Source organism: Perna viridis, chromosome 5 (genome assembly GCF_037379345.1).
Source record: "Perna viridis isolate PV_CMFRI_1.1 ecotype Kerala chromosome 5, ASM3737934v1, whole genome shotgun sequence".
NCBI classification, from domain to species: domain Eukaryota; kingdom Metazoa; phylum Mollusca; class Bivalvia; order Mytilida; family Mytilidae; genus Perna; species Perna viridis.
This window is the reverse complement of record NC_142449.1, coordinates 4801118-4821872: the sequence shown is the minus strand read 5'-3', so window position 1 is coordinate 4821872 and position 20755 is coordinate 4801118. Positions and strand designations below refer to the sequence as shown.

General features: G+C 32.5%; 1 protein-coding gene across 2 annotated transcripts in view; it reads left to right on the top strand.

The window, feature by feature from the left end:
* Window positions 1-545: 545 nt before the first annotated feature.
* Window positions 546-20755, top strand: part of LOC148615688 (importin-4-like) — a 34605-nt gene continuing 14395 nt past the window's right edge. The window contains exons 1-17 of one of the 2 annotated variants that reach the window (XM_088582181.1): window positions 568-707; window positions 4913-4999; window positions 5201-5286; window positions 5840-5881; window positions 7771-7903; window positions 8252-8388; window positions 8796-8838; window positions 9456-9470; window positions 9887-9952; window positions 12248-12349; window positions 12945-13028; window positions 13456-13599; window positions 15069-15122; window positions 16866-16975; window positions 18859-18967; window positions 19379-19517; window positions 19761-19877. In XM_088582181.1, coding sequence (XP_088438307.1) covers window positions 642-707; window positions 4913-4999; window positions 5201-5286; window positions 5840-5881; window positions 7771-7903; window positions 8252-8388; window positions 8796-8838; window positions 9456-9470; window positions 9887-9952; window positions 12248-12349; window positions 12945-13028; window positions 13456-13599; window positions 15069-15122; window positions 16866-16975; window positions 18859-18967; window positions 19379-19517; window positions 19761-19877 — 1534 coding nt within the window. In that variant the 5' untranslated portion in view covers window positions 568-641. Of the gene's footprint in view, window positions 708-4912; window positions 5000-5200; window positions 5287-5839; window positions 5882-7770; window positions 7904-8251; window positions 8389-8795; window positions 8839-9455; window positions 9471-9886; window positions 9953-12247; window positions 12350-12944; window positions 13029-13455; window positions 13600-15068; window positions 15123-16865; window positions 16976-18858; window positions 18968-19378; window positions 19518-19760; window positions 19878-20755 lie in introns of both variants that reach the window. The other variant, XM_088582182.1, reaches the window with a different exon arrangement.

Here is a 20755-nt window from a genome sequence, read left to right as displayed (position 1 = left end):
AAAATAAACATATGGTATTTTAAACATTAAACGAACGCAGGACTTTACACCAAAAATATTTGGGGAAAAAATGTTTTAAGTACCTGCCTTCATAAGTATCATGCAACATCTAAAAAATGTGATACACCCCAAAAAGGCTACATATTTTTATTTTTGTAATTAAGTTGTTTTATGGGTCTATACTATGAAATGTGTAACTATTCATTCAAACCTGTCTGCTCTTAGGAGATAATCGACATTGAAAATACAGAAGATTCTATTGTATTTAAGCGCCATTTACAGAGTTATCTCCCTTAATTTTGAAATCTACAGTGCATTCTAAACAATTTTTATCTCCTAAGAGCATGGGTTATATGAAAAGCCAAAAGTTTATTTCTGTTTACTATGACATTTCCTACAAAATATCAATTAAAAAATAAAAATATGTAGGCTTTTTACCCATGAATCACATTTTGCATGATCCTTAGCTGGAGTGGTACTTAAAAAAAAAGTTCTGCATGCTGCTTTTTCCGGAATAATTGCTTGAACCGTTAACCGTTTCTTAATTAGATATTTTTAAAAGGGAAATAACTCCGGAATTACATTTTCTGGAGGGAAAAAAATCTAATTCATAAGTCTGTAACATCATTTATCAGGTAACGATGGCCCAGCAACTCGAGGAAACGTTAGCAAAGCTTTTAGTACCAGACAACAACACGATTCAACAGGTATTGATTGTTTTGATTCGTAACAGAGAGTAACCAAAATTAACAAAATCTCCACGTGCCTTACGTCAAAACTAATGTAACCACACAATGTTCTCTTATATTTATTAACCTTTTTAAATTATTTCGTTTTTGGCTTCGTTTCTTGAATGATTAAGATTGAGTATCGCCTTGTATTCAATAGAAACGTCACTAGAAAAATTCTACTCCCCCCTTGCCCTTGGCCTTGGCTTTTTTCTTACTATACAATGTATTTAATGTACACATTGAAGTATCATGGTGAAATACATGTATAACCGTAAGTATTCATGATGTTTTGCCTCATTTGTTGTACTGTTAAAGAAATGGTGAGCCCATGTGTGATAGAGTTTACTTCATAGTGTAATGAGAATGGATATGGTGAATATGTCATCAACAACTCTATAGGCATAGGGATGAAAAATGTCAGCTCAAGACCACCCATGGGTCTCAAATGAATGACGAGGAAATCCTTACACCATTGAGCATGCTGCAGCTGGTCCCAAAACAATATTATACACAGGTACATCGAAGTAGTTGCCTCCATATACTCCAGCAACAACATACATTGTAAAAGTAGACTGAATTCGAAAAAAATACAGTACATACAAAGGCCATAAATTCCTGACTTGGGACAGGCGCAAAAAATGTGCTGTAGTTAAAGTACTTTAGTGTGATCAAAACCTTCCCCTTTTAAATCTGGCCACTGTGTTATAAGATGGAATAAACAATGACTTCAGATTTTTATAGTTCCGTACAGAATGAAAATGGGTCTGTTAGCCCTATATATTCTATGATTTTTAGAAAGAATATCTTCTCCATTCATAACAGAGGTATTGTATATTTTGTTGTTGCATTAGAAGTAATATTTTGCGGTTAGGGTAACCATGAATATTGAAATCCAGCTGAATACTACATGTACAAATGTACTCTCACCAGTACCTGAAATGGCTGGTTACCTGCTTGCAAAATGCAACCAGTTTTGTATTTGGATGACTAAAAGTAACGTAAAGACACGAAGTTGCTTGCCCATAAAAAATGTTTGGGCAACCGCCCCTTCGTCCTAGAAAAACTAAAAAAAATCGTCATTTCTTGTTTTTATTTTTTTGCCACTTCTGCTGACAAAGGTAGTTAATTTAGGTTAGTGGTTAATTCTTCCGAGTGTGACCTGGGCCACAAAATGCATGTACAACACGAATTGAACCACATCGTTAGGGCCAAGTTGTCAGATTAAGTGTAGGTATATAACGGCTTTCATGATTGGTAAATAGAAATAGTTTTGGAGCAATAGCAACAATGTTAATATATAATCGAGTCAAAGATCAATATCAAGCATGTCCACGGAGAGATAATTACAATGATGAGTAATACAGCTCTGAAGCTAGGGTGTATACGACAATGTGCAGGGAAGAGCTCTTAAAAGAATGAAAAAAATGTTTAATAAAAATGGTTTTTTTTGTTTTTAGTTTTCTTACTTCTAGGATGTTTTTAATGAGGATAACAAATCAAGTTTCTATTTGTTCCCTGTAATAATGCAATTTGCCTATTCTTGAATTGTCTTTGTAATTTGAATGATTATTTCTTAGTTCGTTTTCCCAACTTTCAACCCCTACAAATTACATCTTTTTGGGGCCAGCACTATGCAATATGGGCCAGTGGCTCAGAATTTTCACTGGCCCCAAAAAAATTTACTGCCAGAAGCTGGCCCTCATTTCAGACACTGCTTACACTATTGGTTAAAGGGAGGATGTTGTGAATTTGCATGTATGTTTAACATTGTAACTTTATGACTTATACTTTCTTTCATATACATTTATGAGACACTATGATGAAATAGTTTTATCTTCAAATATTGAAGGTCTGTTGTGTTGTCTAATAATAAATTATAAGGAAATACCAATGCAACTAATTTCCTAAATACAATTGTCCTCTACTAGTACTTGTAATTTATTTACCAATTATGATAAATCTGCAGCATTTAATTTTGTTTAACATAAACACACACAAGCGATAATTGAATTAAAATTGATTACCCACTCACAAGAATATCCAAGATATCAGTTTGTCCGTATGTGTAAACTCACCTTACATCAAAATAACTTCATGATTTGTTGACTTATTGTAAACATAGAGGTTTATAATTTACTGGAACCAGAAAGTTTATACAACACACCCTGCTGGTACCAGTAACTCTTTATGCAGCATCCAATGTTCCATTGAAATTGTGTAACCATTTTCAACATTGTCTTCATTTACTTTCTTCAATTTTACATACCTTTTTTTTTTTGATAAAAACATGTATAAGGCAAACACATTACATGTATTATGGTGAACATGTCTGACAAAACATTAGGTTGTAGATGAAGTTTTTTTGTCCCACTAATCTGTAATTTTGTATGAGTAAGTTGCCAGTATCAATACTTTTAATAATGGCAAATTAGTTAGTCTTATAATGGTATAGTGATGTTGGAGGATTCGACACTAACAGTGGTCCTCTTGTCCTGTGCCTTCCTAGTATTAGAGAGGACGACCATGAAATTTTAGTTGGTAGTCTTTTGGGGTATCATAATTAATTTTTTAAATTTTATTAGTCCTGCAGACACAACCACAAAATGATTTTGAGGACTACTTAATTTATCTATCAGAAAGTCCTGTTGGCTACCTATTGAGAAATTTAAGTGTGAAACCCTGCTGTTGTCATGCTTAGACATTTGAGTCCTGAAATATCTTACCTAAAAATGTATTGATCTCTATGACATTGTTCCACAAGGTGCCATACTACAAAAGAAATACTGAGAATGGTCATTGGGGTTTGTGACTTCGAACAGTTACACATGCAAGAGGGAATTAAGGGCCTTTTACTGACATCTGGATATTAGTTATGGAATTTTTAATTGTACCTCAATGTGCAATTCCTCAAAAGGACAATGTGGTTGATTATGTGGGTTGCTTGAAAGGGACCATGACAAGCATTTCCCTATAATGTCCAAATGAAAATTAATTAAAAATGTACGTTTGTATGGATCCCAAAGGTCATACACAAATAAATGCTGAAAACAATATTTTTTTTGTTCTTTTTTTAATTATTTATAATTGGATTCCTCATGGAAATCCCTGCCCACATTTTTTAAAAATTTCATATGTCGCAAAGGGGTTCAGGCCACAAAAATCATCTTATTTATTTATTTATTTTTGGTCCTATTTTAAAAATAATTGTTTTCTTTAGATATCCTTACCTGCATTTTTCAATCAGTATTGGAATATATTTCTCACTGTTTTTGAATAATTAGGGGTTGAAGGGTTAAAAAAATCTTCTATAAAGACTATTTCAAAATTTCATTGGATTTTATAATTGAATTTTATTTTTTTTGTAAATTATCCTCTTTACGAAAGCTTTAGGAAGCATGCTAGCAAATTTCCTCTGTCTTAAATGGCTTTTGAGATAATGGGGTACAAAGTGATTCATGGACGCACTCTGAAAGTAGAACTTTTTACTTTAATTGAATTCCCAAATACTGTGCAATATTGTATCCAAAGCAGTTGTTGCGTCCACTATGAACTGTAAATCTCAATGTTTAAGTGTGTCAGAACCTTATATTGTGTCCACACCTGCCTTTAAGAAACGGAGTTCAACTGGCTGTATCATGCTGTGCTGGGCAAAGCGTTTTATCAGTTTTAGAGTATGTCAATTGCAATCCAAATTTTGAGCTGTATGACACTTGAATAATGTGTCCATACTGGCCCCAGCTGTTCAGGGGTTGACCTCAACAGTTGTAACAAGCTGTACCCTGTTAAGCATTTTATTTTCTTTGAAACCAATGCGAAAATTTCTTAATTTTACAACTTACCTAAGACTTGAGACAGAAGGTTTGTATTAAGGTTGTCACAGAAATTTTTGCAGATGAACAATACAATTTTAGCTTCTGCAGTATTTTACACAAAACTTGAGTATTAATTGTACATGTATATTGATCTGACACAACCTTTAGTGTTCATTCTTTGACAAGGGAAAGGGACATTGAAGATAAGATTTATAAAACATTTGATTTTGTGATGCATGTAGTACAGAGAAATGATTTTATCTTTCACCGAGTACAGTTTACAATTTAACTAAAATACCCCTTTAAATTTTGTAATAAGAAATTAATTGGTACATGTAAGAAAGATAACCATTTGTATTTTCAACACAGGCAACACAACAATTGAAAGAGCTGTTCAAGGATCCCAATATAGTTCCAGGTTTATGTCAAGTCCTTGGATCGTCTCAAGTCCCACAGGTTAGTTTTGGAAGGATTTAGATTCAGTTCAATCTTTAAGATTTAATTTACTTATAAAATTTACTCTAATTGAGGAAATGCAAACATTTCAGTTTGTCAACTGCAAACATAACTATGAAATCTAAGAAAATGTATTGGTTATTGACCAGAGGACTGGTACTACAGTTGTGCCTTGTTTTAATGATCTGGATATTTTTATAGGTAAGACAGTATGCTGCTGTGCTATTGAGGAGAAGGGTACAGAAAAACAGACACTGGTCTGCACAATCTGCTGATGTACAACAAAAGTAAGTACATATAGATTGTATTATGATAACAATGTTCCAGTTTTAGTCTCTGAGTTTTGAAACTATATTAAAAAAGGAGGGTCATGAATTTACTTGTCATCTTATAATTTAAAAATGGCATGTTATAATTACTTCAAACAATTCACAGTTGTTTTTTGCAAATGTTTTAATTTCAGTTAAATTCCTTCTTTTTTTCTAGGTACTGACTTTTTCATATTTTTCTGGGGATTCTTGCTATAAACTTTACAAACACTTGTACAATAAACTTCAAACTTATATACTTCTTTTTTTATAATGATCAAAAAGTCAGTATACTTTTTGGAGAAAATTTCATTTATAGTTTCAGAGATATGGGACTTTTTTCATATTTTACATGGGATTTTTTTTTTCACATTACACACTGTATCTCCATCATAGGGATTAGGTGTATCATGACATCATGGCACAGCTGTATATTTGATAATGGCCTAATGCTTTTTACAATTTGATTTTTTTTCTCTATTTTTTCATATTTAGGAAAAAGCAGTTTATGTATTATTTATTTTTCTTACAGCATCAGAGAAAATATTTTACAGATTCTTCTACGTGAACCAGAGTAGGTAGATGTAAAATAAGGAATACATATATACAGTCGAACCTCGATGTGTCGAACTCTGATTAATCGAAATCTTGGATAACTCAAACTAATTACAAAGTACCAGCAAAACTCCCCTTACTCCAATATAATTTTACCTCAGATGACCCGAACTCTGATGAATCGAAACCTCGGATAACTCGAGGTAATCAATCAGTCCCCTTGATGGGACTTCTAGGTTAATTAACCCTGATGTCTCAAAGTCAACTAATTAGTGGGAAAACTGATTGCTTTATTAAAAACCTTGATCAAAGTGTGTTTTAACAAAGATTAGCATGGCTCTTAAAATTAATTTGTTGACACTTTTTATGGCTTAATTTGTGTATTTAATTAATTAAAAATTGCATGTGTAGTGAAAAGAAACAAATTTTATTAATTACACGTCTGAATTCCTACTAGCAGTGATATCAGATATTTTGGTATATATTGTTTTTTAAAATACAGATGAATTGTAATGGTATCTGACTATTTAATGAAACATCAAACAGATGGTAGTAAGTGTATTTCAACAACTACATTAATTTCGCTAGTGAATTTGATTGTTTGTTTGTTGGGGTTTAACGTCCGAGCAGCAATATTTCAGCTATATTCAGACAATGAACATGAAATGGATGATAAAATGAACATGAAATGAAAAAAAAAGGATGGGTCACAAGGATAATAGGGTCGACAAATTTTGATTGCCACTGGAAAAAGAGGGGATGGGTAAGGTTGGGCAATTTAGCCTCCTGTGGCGGAGCGCAAAGCTTCCTACTCCTATCGAATACCACAACAGGGTTCTTTAACGTGCGAGGAACGTGGCATCTTTCCCAACACGGTGCACCACTATGGTTTGCGGCCAGGTTTTCCGTATTATAGCCTGACAACCCCAGCATGTAACACGCCAGGGGTACCCCATTCCACCACCTGGGGCACACATCCCAGTTGCTCTGTAGACTATTTAGTCGCCTTATACGACAAGCTTAGCGCTGCTGCAGGCCTATTCTTTAAACACCCGGACCCGCACGGGGCTAGTGAATTTGAAATTATATAGTAATAATGTAGGGCACATGGTTTGATGCTATTCCTGATTGTGAGTCCAACAAAGCAGTATGAACTTAGACTTTTTTGATGTAGAAAAAATAAAATGGAAATTTCACTAAAACTATTGGTGCCATTCAGTATTTCAAACATGATATACAACATACAAATAAAATATCTTCCAATATGAAATGCAAGACATTATGAAGTACCGTGTAAAATGAAGTACATGTACATGTACAAGCACAACAAATGATGTAAATACAGAAACAATCATTGACCAAACTACTGGTATTTCCAGTTTATCCTCTACCTTGGTTTACTCATACCTCGGATAACTGGAACATTTTTGCATGGTCCCTTCGACTTTGACTTAACGAGGTTCGACTGTATACAGAAAACCAATAGTTTTCACAGTGAGCCCAAAGTGGTGAAATGTGATGTTCTGTCAAGACATCCAAAACTGGTGTTATTCTGTGTATCTGTGAAATCACAATCAATCTGACTTGACCTTGTCTTAAGAAATTGCAGATATTTTTACCATAGCAGTAGCCTGAGATAAAAAAGATCAGGCACAGAAAACAGTGGAAAAACATTTAAGTGACAGATGAAGGTTCCTGTTTGGATCTACCAATGGGTAAATTTGTATAAAAAAAAAACATTCAAACAATATGAAGAGTATAGCAATGATATGTCAGTGTTCATGTTTACACACACTTAAAACTCAACAATTTAGGAGGTCAGTCGTACACTACTTCCAATTCTGTGTACTTGCTATAATACATGTATGTAATTGTGAGTTGATAGTTAAAGTCTGCATCTTTATTCAGGAAAAGTGCCAGGAATGCCATTGCCCAAGTTGTTGCTACAGTTGCCAAGCACGATCTGCCTGAAAACCGATGGCCACAATTATTCCAGTTTCTTACATCATACACAAAAAGTCAAAACCCAGCTGAGAGGGAGGTAATTTAATCAATTTGACAAAGGACAAATATATTCTAATTGTAAGAGTCTGTGTTAATAGTTAAATTTCAGAATGATTACATCTTTTCTTTTGTTTGTTTGAGGCCTATTATGAACATCTAGCAGAAGGGAACGCGTTTTTACAAATCCTATTTCAGCACTCATATGATCAGAAACTGTTAGATATACATTAAGTATGTGTACTACACTGAAGTGGCATTATTGGTGAAGGAAACCAGTCTGATATTCTTGGATTTAAAAACTGAATAAAAATTCAAATAAGTACATTTTTTTTAAATGGGCCAGAGTAACCACATGAGTAAACATCACCATTTTTCTTTATTTCAGACAGGAATGTTTGTACTATACACTGTGTCATCTTCTGCAGCAGAACAGCTGAAGCCCCATCTAGCATCATTGCTACAGCTTCTAGGGGAGGTAATCAATGATAATCAGAATCAACTGGTACCCTACTATGCTGTCAAGTAAGTATTCTATCTCATTAAAAATTTTGACCACATCAAACTTGAATTCCAAGTTATTTGCCAATAGTGCATTTCAAATCAATTAGGAAAGTGTTAGTTTGAAACCTTTCTGAAATTTTAGTTTAAAAAATATTTGAAAAGCTTTACTAGGCATGTAGGCAGTGTATATTTTGGTCAGTTTGCCTGTTTTAAAATATGTGCTACTTTATAAATCGAAACCACAAGTATAAAAATGAATAAATGCAAAAAGATTTTACACTTGCTGTGGGATGCCTTTGATATAAATTGTTTTCTTACCCAGCCTGGTTTTGCTATTTGTGTTGTAAATTGTATTTTTATTAACCTTGAAATGACCTGTTAACATATTATCTAAGTATTTATGAATTATACATCATTTTTGTTTTCAGAACCATTACAGAGCTGATATTCTTCATTGGAGATGATGAAGCGGTGTGTATTCAATGTTATCTTTTTTTTAAATTATGAAAATAAAACATGGTTTTGTTCACAGCCATAAATGCCATGTACATGTATGAGAATCATTTAAAATAGTTGTGCAAGCTTGTACTTTAAATTAGAATATCTCAAATATATAAATGCCTTTCATCACTGGATGCAGCGTAAGATTCTATATTTCTAGGCACTATGACGAGGTCACATGTTTTTGCCTTTCATCGTCATTTAATCCAATCAAAATGTGCGTATTTCCCACGTAACAGGTGATTTGTGATTTAGTAATGTAATAATGACTATTGTGGGAAATACAGGAAATGCAGCCTTTAATGGTAGGTATTTATATTTGTTCCTATTGAAACTGAGATTTCTTACACAGATGAGATAAATTCTTTGTATTGTAAAAACAGAATCTTTCAACACTTGTGTTTGAAATGCCAGGTCTATAAAAGGGACTTTTGCAAGAAGCTATTATTCTCTTCCATCAAAGTTACGATTTCTTTACATGCAGGTTCAATAATTTTATGTGAAACTTGATTAGTCAGAATAAGGTTTGTAAAGAGATGCCATTATAATTCATATTTACTGTCAAGTGTGATATTTTACTTAAACAGAAGATAGCTGACAGGGTGATTTAATATGTTTTTTTTTCTTCTTTATTTTTAGGTTTTTTAGGGTTTTTTTGTTTTTGTTTTTTTTTTTTGTAATCTAGTTGTTTACTTGTTTTGGCCATATTTATGTTGTTTGCATTTATTATAATTTGTTGACAGTTTAAGCTATTTATATGATTTATAATTTGAAGAATTAGTACTTGAAGTCAAAACTAACTTTGAGTTTGAATGTGTACTATACCTTTGAAATTATAATTTAGCCCCAAAACTTTGAAAAGAGAATATTGACATCCTTATTGTTTTCATATTTATTGACAATTTAATCATGATTTTTTTCCTTTTTAAGTAGAGTTCTTAACTTCCAGGAAAGAACCTTTTCTTAAAAATCTGTTTGATATGTCAAAATAAAGTTTAACTTGTGATTACATTTGTAGAAACTTGTACAAGGAATGATACCAAGAATAATAGATGTCTGTAAAGGATTAATACCTGTTGATGAGGTAAGTTTTCTGCTTATTTTAGAATTCAAAAGCTCAGTAAAGCATTGAGTATGTTCTGCCTAAAAACCAGGCAGGGGGTGATTCGTTATATCTTTGTTTGTTTGTTGGGGTTTAACGTCCGAGCAGCAATATTTCAGCTATATTCAGACGATCATTATATCTTAAGATATTTTACTTTCAATTGCACTTTTATTTATGAATATAGTTTCTATGAGGTCTACTGAAAGATTTCCAATCAAAAAATATGTCTATGGGGTCTACAGAAGAATTTGAATTAAAAATTATTTTAGATTAAGAAATGCAGGAATCGCCTATTATAAGCCTAATTATTTTTGTAAATACTCAATCCTGGCCCATGAATTCAGTCAAGCATGAGGCCAACATTTTTTTTATAATCTGTTTTACGGGACCACCAATCCTATTTTAGCTAAAAATAAAATCAGTATAAAAGTATGTGAATGTCATTTTAATTTTTGTAAATTGCGCCGACTCCAGGAATATTTGCGAGAAAATCCTATGGTAAAAATTAAAGAAAATAGATCGCAAGTTTTCATTGGACGAGTGAAAAAGAAGCGACCATGCAGCAATTGTTTTATTTTAATAAGCTATCAGAAGCTCACGGCATTTATCCTTAGTTAATAAAAAACACTGAAGGTCAATGGCCAACCACAACAACAATGCGTTCAAGGGTTGGCCTATGATTAATTCAAACTCGTTATTATTGGGGAATACAAAAAAGTGAATCTGTCTCTATCCGTCAACGAAGTAACTGATGACATTGTCCTTGAGAATGCTGTGGTGGCCATAATAAAGGTGTCCTGCCATGGACCCATGAACATTTTTATTATGCAAACAGCTTCACAAGGATTAATATATATAACTCCATGATTATAAAATAAAGGCTTATTAACCAAACAACACTCTCACACACTGCCAACACACCAGCGGGCAATATTACACTTAAAGTTATGTCTAAATCTCAACATATCTTGTAACACAGTAGAAACACAGTAAAAATGTTCTGCACATAAATTATTTACATTTTACAAAGACTCCTCCAACATTGCACCTTCGCAATTGATACTTATGTAACCAACTATTTCAATACCAATTGCAAATTTAAAATAATCATGTTATCCCAAAAATGCTCCTCTCCAACCAATAAGAGATATGATTGTCCTCTCTGGATAAATTAAAGGAATCATTAATATACTGTCCTGGGTAAACATATTGCCTATAATTACCATTTTAGCTGGCCTGGACAGTCGATGATTACTGGTCATTATGATGAATGTACATGTCATTATTGTTAACAACATAGACCTTTTTTTAATTTAACTATCAAATTACATAAACCAAAGATCGATGGACAACACTGCACATCTCAGCTGCAGCTTTTTGTCAAGATCATTTCACTTACCAATAAAACCATTATCAAAACACATTATATCAATAAGATGCTGACATCCAGTCATACCTATGACACAATACAAATGTGATTCTCCAACTAATAACCATAACTGATCAGTGACAATTAGATTAAATGTGGCCTGGGTTCTGATGTATTAACCAAGACAAAAGTATTTTGAAGGGTCGAAATGTTCACAGATGACTTGAAATACACATTCATAACACTTTGGAAATGTAGCCAAAGACTTGGAAAGGGGTACAAATGTATCTACCCATCGAAAATATTTTATACATCCTCTTTCAAAAGTTAAAATTTGTGTGTATTCTCTGTTTCATTGTGAAAATAGTATCAATCAGTCTTAATAATTAAAGAAGTGAAATGTATATCAAAATTGGGTATCAAAAGTTTTACTTTTCGCACATTTAGAATATAGCCAAAAAAAAATAAAAATGAAAAATAATTACTTTTATTTTTATTTTTTTCCATCGACTCACCAAGGTTTTATTTTTATTTGCTCCCCTCAACCTAATTCTTTTTGTTATAAAATAAAGTTTGCCTGAATATAGTTTGACCAAGTATGTTTATAGATGAAATAAATGTATGAGGTTCTAGTCTAAGGGTCGGTCATATTAGTAAGATGATCCTGTTGAAACCTCTGCTAATTGATTTTTCTTGAATGAATAATATTAAAAATTAGAGGACTGAGGTGTCTAGGTAAAATTTTATAACATGAACAAAACTGTTATATCAGCTTTGCGCAGGATACTATCTTTTGATGACTTGGATCTTTAGTATTTACCACATGTTTTAAGTGTTAAGATGAGACTGTTCAGGTAATAAGACTTGGAAGTTCAATAAATTAATTGCTGTCTTTAATATTTTAGGACCAAGCCTGTGAGACTCTGGAAGTTTTTGATGAAATGTTAGAGTGTGAAGTTGGCATATTAGTCCCTCATATGAAAACCATTGTAGATTTTAGTTTAGAGGTAAGTGCTGTCTTCTTGGTAATATATAATATTTTACTACTAATAATAATTTGTGTTTTAATTTTGCTGATTTTTGTCTTGCCTTCAACAAATGTTTCCAAAGGCCAGACTGAGATATTACTTTTACAGGGTACGTTAACATTGTAACATTCAGTTTTCTGATTACGTTAGTTTAGTATGAATCGTTTGTGGTAGGTCAGTCATATTTGATATGCAATTGCATAAGCATCACTTTATCACAACTCTATGTCCATTTCATGCATTTGCTCCAGCAGTCACTGAAATTTTACTTTACTGAAACATCACTTTGTTGCAGTTATATATATGCAAACATATAGAAGAATCTGCCCACTTTGATGGTGTCAAATGGTTGTATGGATATGATAAATTGTCTATACTATATATATCTACTTAGATAGAAACAGTGAGCTACAACTTCTTATGTCAGATAAGTAAATGTATCAGTGAACTGCTAGATCTTATGTCAGATGAGTAAGTATATTAATACTCTGTAACTGAGGAGGTAGAATCATTGAGCTATACTTTTTATATGCATATGAATACTCCTTATATTATTGTTGTTTCATTCTTTCAGTTAGCAGCTAATGGCAGTTTAGATGATAAAGTGCGAGTTAAAGGAATGTCATTTATAGCCACATTAATTAAACAGAAGAAAAAGGTAAACTTTCAGCATTATTAAAAACAGATTTTTTTATAGGTCCATCTTTTGACTTAACTATTAGGGTAAACTGATTTCCATAATTCCACACACTGTATTTTATCTCAGAAAACTTTGAAGGGATTTTACTTTTTTATTTACTTTAGTTTTATTGGATACTGTGATCAAGCCTAATGGTCACTCAAAAATGCTCTAGAGAGATTACAGGAAAGTTCAAATAAGTGTGGGTATTAGGCTCAGGACCCTCAATAATTCATGACATGTAGTTTACAAAATTTTATGAAATTGGTTTACTAGGGGGCATCATGAAGTAACAAATATAGAAACAATTACTTTGTGATTCAATTATTTGTTGAAAGTCTGACTATTATGGTATTGTACTTTAATGTAGATGAAAGAAGCTCTATATTTCTCTATTTCTTCATAGGCTTTCCTTAAAATGAAGTTAGTTGACCCTGTCCTCAATGTCCTGTTTACAGTGATGTGCTCAAGTGGTGAGGAGGAAGAGGCAGATGAGGATGATGATGAAGAGGATCTTGAAACCTATAAACCTTCCCAGTATGCACCACAGGTAAACTGCACTCCTCTCCTTAATTCTTCACCTAAATTGCGTTATTCAAAGTAACAAATGTTGAATGACTTAAATAATACATGTCTGACTCAGTAAGTATGAAATCATGAGAACTAGACAAGGATTTCTTTACAATAATGTCCCCCCCCCCCAACTTTGGTGAGGAGACATTGTTTTTGGCTTGTCCATCACAAAGTTTGTCAGTGCAACACCTCTGAAAGTACTGAACTGAATTTTACGAAATTTGGTATGTAACAAGAACATCATATTTAGTTAGGCATATTACCAGTAAATTTTGATACCCCAATTTTTGTAGTAGTTATGCCCCTTTGAACTTGAGAAATTTTCCAAAAATCCTTATAAATTACCTTGTCAGCTCAGCTCCTTTGAAACTACTGAACCAAATTTTATGAAACTTGGTATGTAGGAAGAACATTATATGTAGATGTTCATATTACTAGGAAATTTTGATGCCTGAATTTTTGTGGGAGTTATGCCTCTTTGAACATAGAAAATTGCCAAAAATCCTCATGAATTACTTTGTCGGCACAACTCCTCTGAAATTTTTTAACCAAAATTTATGAAACATGGTATGTTGCAAAAACATCATATGATTTTGTCCTTATTATCAGGAAATTTTGTTACCCCAATTTTTGTAGGAGTTATGTCCCTATGAACTTAAGAAAGTTGCCAAAAATCCTCATAATTACCTTGTCAGTTCAAATTCTCTGGAACTGCTGAACCAGTTAACGCAAGTTCACTGCATCCTCACAACAGAATTTTGTGAAGCTGTTCCATGGACGAGATGGATACTGCAAGTGGATCCAGTTAGCAGACAAAAACAAACTTTAATTATTGATTAAATTAATGAATATGTTTGAGCCTGGGATGTATATAGCAATCCTATGTATGTCACACTTAAATTTCTTTGAGATATTTCAGCAGCTGCAAAATCAAGTCTTCTTTGATGCATTTAACCATAAATTGGGGTCAGTTTTGATTGGCGTGTATATTGTGTGTATATTTCAGAAGTTACAGTTGTTTTTCACCTTAAAAATTTAGATTACACAAGTACCTGTAATCACAGTGTTGACTTTTCTAAAATACATGTACTTGTATATGTTATATTACAAAAGTGTACTTGAATCAGTCCAACTCACATCAGATTTTAACAGCTTATCAGTATGTGACATCAATAAAAACTGGCAGTCAATTTCATAAAATGTCATGAGTATAAAATTGATTGTTCATTATCATAACAGGAAATGGAATCGTGGCATCATTATTTAAGATCAATTTTATACCTATGACTTTTTGTGAAATTAACCACATGACTTGAAATAATCTAGAGACAGAACCATTTTGTCAATAAAACAGGATTGGAGGTCAAATGACACAAGAAAATAAAATACACAAGAGTAAGTATACCAAAAACTTCATGTGAATGAGTGTTGATAATTTTCTTGCAGGTGATAGACACTATGGGTCTACATTTACCACCTGATAAATTAATCCCAAATGTGGTAAGTAGGCTATTTTAATGTTTCAGTTGCTTTTGAATTATGATACTCAATTAAAATTTAACTTGAAACCATGTGAGCAAAAAAGTTAAAGCTAAGAATTTTTAAAAACCATTTATCTATAAACACTTGAAAAACTCAAAGCTCTAATTAATGTAATTTTATTCTCTTTAGCTGAATATTGGTGAAACATTAATTTGGATTCCTTTTTTTTCTTCAAACAATTGCAAAAAAAATTGTAGGACTTTGTAACCCATATTGTAGTTTTTTAAACTTGCTTAGTATTTATATACATATCGAAGTTATATATGTGCTGACAAATATGTGATGGTGACACAGATCCAGACATGTATTGGTCTTGTTTTTTTTTTTTTTGATCCATTTTTTAATTTGTCTGTATCATGGTCAAAAGGGTCACAAGTTAAAATTTTTGTTTGATTTCAGTAGAAATTGAAATCTTTGGATACTTTGATACCCTGAATTAACCTAGTACTGCAAAAATAAGTTCACCTGAAAAATTATCATTTAGAACCTTAATATATTGAAAAAGCAGTGACTGGGATTGGAGGGGGCAATGCACCATTTATCACATTCCAGCTGAAAATGTACCACTTAAATCAGAATTTTTTTCAATGTTCCATTGAAATCTGAATACTGTATTAATTTTCGCGGTTTCTAAAAAATCAACATATTCGCGGGTATTAATTTTCACGTTTTTAAAGGATGATGAAATAAACTGTAAATTTTCAATAGTCTTGGCAGAGTTTTGATTCCTCTTTTTGATCAGTTATTTTACCATGAATATTTCAATGAATTAATAACGGCCGTTATTACAACATTAACAAATGGACAAATCCACATATATAGTTTCCTTTGACCATTTTAATCTAACAGTATATTCTTATGTGAAACTAAAAAGAACTCACTCAATTGCCGAAGCTGTAGCTTATTGTAGGGATTAACTTCTTACACTTTAATTGCATGTTTACAGAATTTTTTTTTTTAAACAGTTCTCAGCGTGTGTATTTAACGGTAATCTTATTTCGGTGATTACCTGTAGTGTGCGTTTGACACTTATATTTTATTCTTTTTGTGAATAGAAAATTTGCACAGTATTGATTTCTCTTTTTTGGTATGACAGGTACTCTATGGCCGTTGATACAAATCATTATATATACAAGATCATAAATTTAGAAATTATAACACACATGCTTTTACCGTATACGTTTTTATAATTGACTTAGTATAAATTCATTCTTCATTGCACTAAATGATAAAACCCTTACACAAAATGATGTTTCTATTGAAAATTATGAAAACCATGATTATAACAGTCAAAAGACTTGGTAATGTGAATACATTTATGCAGGTACTAATTTTTGCATTCTTGAGTCAACCGCGAAAATAGCAAAAATTAATACGTTTATAGTATCATTGAAAATGGTCATATATTCTCATCACCAAAAAAGTATAAAGTTTTAAACCACATTCATTTTATGCTAGAAACCTACACTGTATTTAATGAATAAACACCATCCATGTTCAAAATGCATCATGCCCCCACTGTTCAGGGGTTGATCTAATCACCATGGAGCATTTTATTGTAAATGTATTGTGAGAATATTTTTATCTTTATACTGGTAACCCCTAATTCGTGGGGGAAAAGGTATTTTAAAGTCATTATATTTATGAAATTATTCAAAGGGCTACGAAAAACTGCAATGTATTCCTCTTTTCTGCTTTTAGATGAAACTGGTTGAGCCAATAATAGGAAGTGAAAAACCATTAGTACGTAGAGCTTGTTACTTGTCTCTTGCAGTTGTTGCTGAAGGATGTGCTGACTACATCATTAAAAAGTAAGCTCTGGAGAAGCTCATACATGTATAATCATGTGTATTTAGTTAGTCAGACATTTTTAATTTGTGGATTCATTGAACCATCTCTTATTATCAGAAATTCTGCTTGAATGGCATGGTTGTATAAAGTAGGATTTTTTTGTCTAGTCAGCACTCACTTTTGACATCTAATTTTCCCATTGCCTCTACAGATTGTGATTAAAAGTTATTAGGTATGAGAACTTGCAGAAAGAAACTTCTAATAGGACAATATCTTTTTGTATTGGAAAGGTCTCTAGCTCTATTTCAAATTATCCTATAAATATATTACTTACTTACTTCAGTAGTCCTTGCAATTCTAGGCCAAAGACAAGCTCCCTCAACTCCTTTCTGTTAATGGCTTTCCTTTCAATGGTACCCCAGGTATATCCTTTTTCCACTATTTCTATTCTTATGGTTTGTCGCCATGTTATTTTAGGTGTTTCTCTCTTTCTTCTTCCTTCATGTGTTCATCTTGGGCCCACCTTGATCGTGTCTTCTGGTGAGTACAGCTCTTGCATTGCCTGTTCTGATCAGAATGTCATTTTCAGCACCACCATCTGTTGAAACTACAATTCCTTGATAGTGAAAGAAATCTACCCTTTGAAGCTGTTTCCCATCCACAAGTGTCTTTGGTGGTCTTCCAGAATGATGACACATTAACTTAGTCTTCTTGGCATTTATCTGAAGTCCAATCATCTTTTCTAACTTTATTGTTTTCTCTTACATGTAATCTTCAGTATGCAATAGTTGTGCTAAATCATTGTCATAGTCCATATCTTTCAGTGTAGTACATATTGTCCATTTCAGTACAGTGTTGTTTTCTGATGGGGTTGTTCTCATTACCCAATCAAAGGCAATGATAAAATGTACATAAGACATGACTGTTCCTTGTCTTTCTCTTGATTTTACTTAGAATCTAGGGTCTTCATCAGAGTTACTGTTACATGTGAAATTATTGCAGAACATCTTGATGAGTTGCAAGATTTTATTGGATATCCCATATTTTTAAAGAATTTCCTGAAGACTGTTCCTATGCAAGCTATCAAAGGCTTTCTCAAAATCTACAAAGTTGATCAGCAGCTTTCTTTGCCATCATGACACTGCTCTATGGTGTTGTCTATACATCCTCTACCTCTCCTGAACCCAGCATGTTTACGTAGTTTCTCATCTACACCTTCTGTGATTCAAGATATCAACATTCTACAGAATACCTTATTAGGGATGGAAAGTAAGGTTATTCCCCTCCAGTTATTACAATTGGTCAAGTCTGATTTTGTTATCCATCTGTTTGGTGTTATTACATTTTCCAAAGTGGTGCAGAATACTGGATGTAAAATTTCTGCTGCTAGAACTGGATCAGTCTTAAAAGGTTCCGTTTGTAGATTGTCAGTACGAGGTGCCTTTTTGTTTTTCATATTTTTTATTGATATCTGAATTTCTTGCTTTGAAGGTGGGTCATTATCTACTTAAAAGTCCACGAGTGCTTCAGGAGTCTCAGCAAGTTCATTAGGATCTTTCCTGTTGAGAACTTCATGCAAATGTTCTTTCCATCTTAGCTGCTGCTTAGTACTTAATATGTTGTTATTTTCATCTTTGATAGGCTAATTTATTTGAGATCTTTCTGAGTTGTTTTGTTACTTGGCCTATTCTCTGATTTTAAGCTGTACATTCTGCTTCTGTGGCTAAATTTTCCATATTATTTCTTTGGTTCTTATGAGTTACTGCCTGAACCTTCTTGTTGCATTCCAAATATTTACCCCTCAGTCTTTCCTTTAATCTTTCAGAGTGTGTTTGACATATCTTGTTCAATTCTTTTCATATATGTTTACATGTATTTTGACTACGTATTTCCACTTTTCCAGACATTTACAACCATTATTACACTGTGTGGTAACAGGACTAAATGACAGTGACCATGGTGTGAGAAATGCTGCCTTGTTTGCTCTAGGACAGTTCTCTGAACATTTACAGGTATATTTGTATATGCATCAAATCAATGCCAAAAGAAATGCTACCAGTATCAAGGCTTAGTGCATGGTTAAATAAATAAACTCATTTGTTATTCAAATACTTTTTAAAATATGTCATTACTCTATAGAAAAAAACTGAATAAGTTAAATTAGTTATTCCAAAGTTAACCAAGCCTTAGATCACTTCTCTCATTTCATGAAAATATTTCTACATTTGTTAGTTATGTTCACCGTATTTTTGTTCTTCTATCTGTCTTCATTTAACATACTGTAATTGTTTCAGTGAAATCTTATTGCATTGTATGTTAAATAAATACTGATCAATTAAAAAAATATATAATTATTGTGTCAATGACGTGCAAGTTATTTGTTTGAATAGTGTTGTGAAGAGTGTAATCAACCTTCATTTCAGCCTGATATCAGTAAATATGCCTCTGAAATTTTACCATTAGTGTTCCAGTATTTGGGAAGAGCTACTAACGAGATAGATAAGAATCCTAAAGGCCTTGTTAAAAGTTACTATGCATTAGAAATGTTCTGTGAAAACTTAGGTGAGGACAATCTTTTTGACTGTAGTAAAAAAAAATTATATTAAGAAATTGGTCATTTATAAAATTGAAGTGTATTTATGTTATGCAATTCATATTACATAAAATCTTAGTTGAAGTAATAATAATAAAAAAAAAACTTTTAAAAGTGGCTATACTGTGTTATTTAGCAGTAACATAAGAATCTTTATACTGTACATGTACAATGTATGTTCACAAATATTATAATTTGGTATATTTTATCAGGACAAGATATACAACCATACTTACAGCCTTTAATGGAACATTTACTTGGAGTCTTAAAAGTTCAGACAACATCTGTCAAACAGAAACAGTTGGCCATCAGTGCTATTGGTGCTACAGGTAAATTATGTATACAGTCAACTCTATAATTTAATGTTTTCTTTCCACATTCACTATGATTCATATTTTTATGCTGATCTCTATTTATAAGAAGGCAATTCTGAACTGAATCACACAAGTATAAATGTAAATGGTGAACACATCTACTCTCTGTTTTAAAGGGAAAGACCATCCTTTGCATTAAGTTGGGCTCTTATGATGAATTATACCCACGTAAACAAAAATAAATAACCTTTAATGCAAAATGCGCTTTTATAAAATGCTCAAGGCTGTGCAAAGTTCGAAATCCTTGATATGTAAGTGGATAGCCATCTTGCAGAGCTCTCCTATCTGAAGGAAGATCATAGCCAGATTTTATTGATTTTTACCGATAGCTTCCGATTGGCTCATGACGTCACTAAGTCGGTTTGGTACTGATACAAGTACTGCAAATAATATGTAAACAAAGAATATTCTGTAAATATTTCTACGATCATGTTTATCTAATCACCAAAACACGGTGACTTGTCAAGCTTACAATTGCACGAATGATAAAAGAGATGTGTTTTTTTCCAGCAACACGAGCATTCTTCGGAAGTAGCCATAAAATTTTCCTTACAATAGTAGTCATCTGGCTGCAAATCCTGTTGTTCATCAATGATGTCTGACACTTGCTTACACATGTTGTGCCTCAATCTCTTCTTCTATTTATTTTGCGATATCTTCAGATATCGTAATCAATTACCTATTTACTTTCACTTTACAAACCTACTTTGTGATGTCACAGTTCAACCAGTCATGGTGGCGCCCATAGGCACAAAAAATTCAAATTTCCTAATTATAAGTCTCGATTTATTAATTAAGAAAGGAAATTAATTTGTTTCAATATAATTTTCATG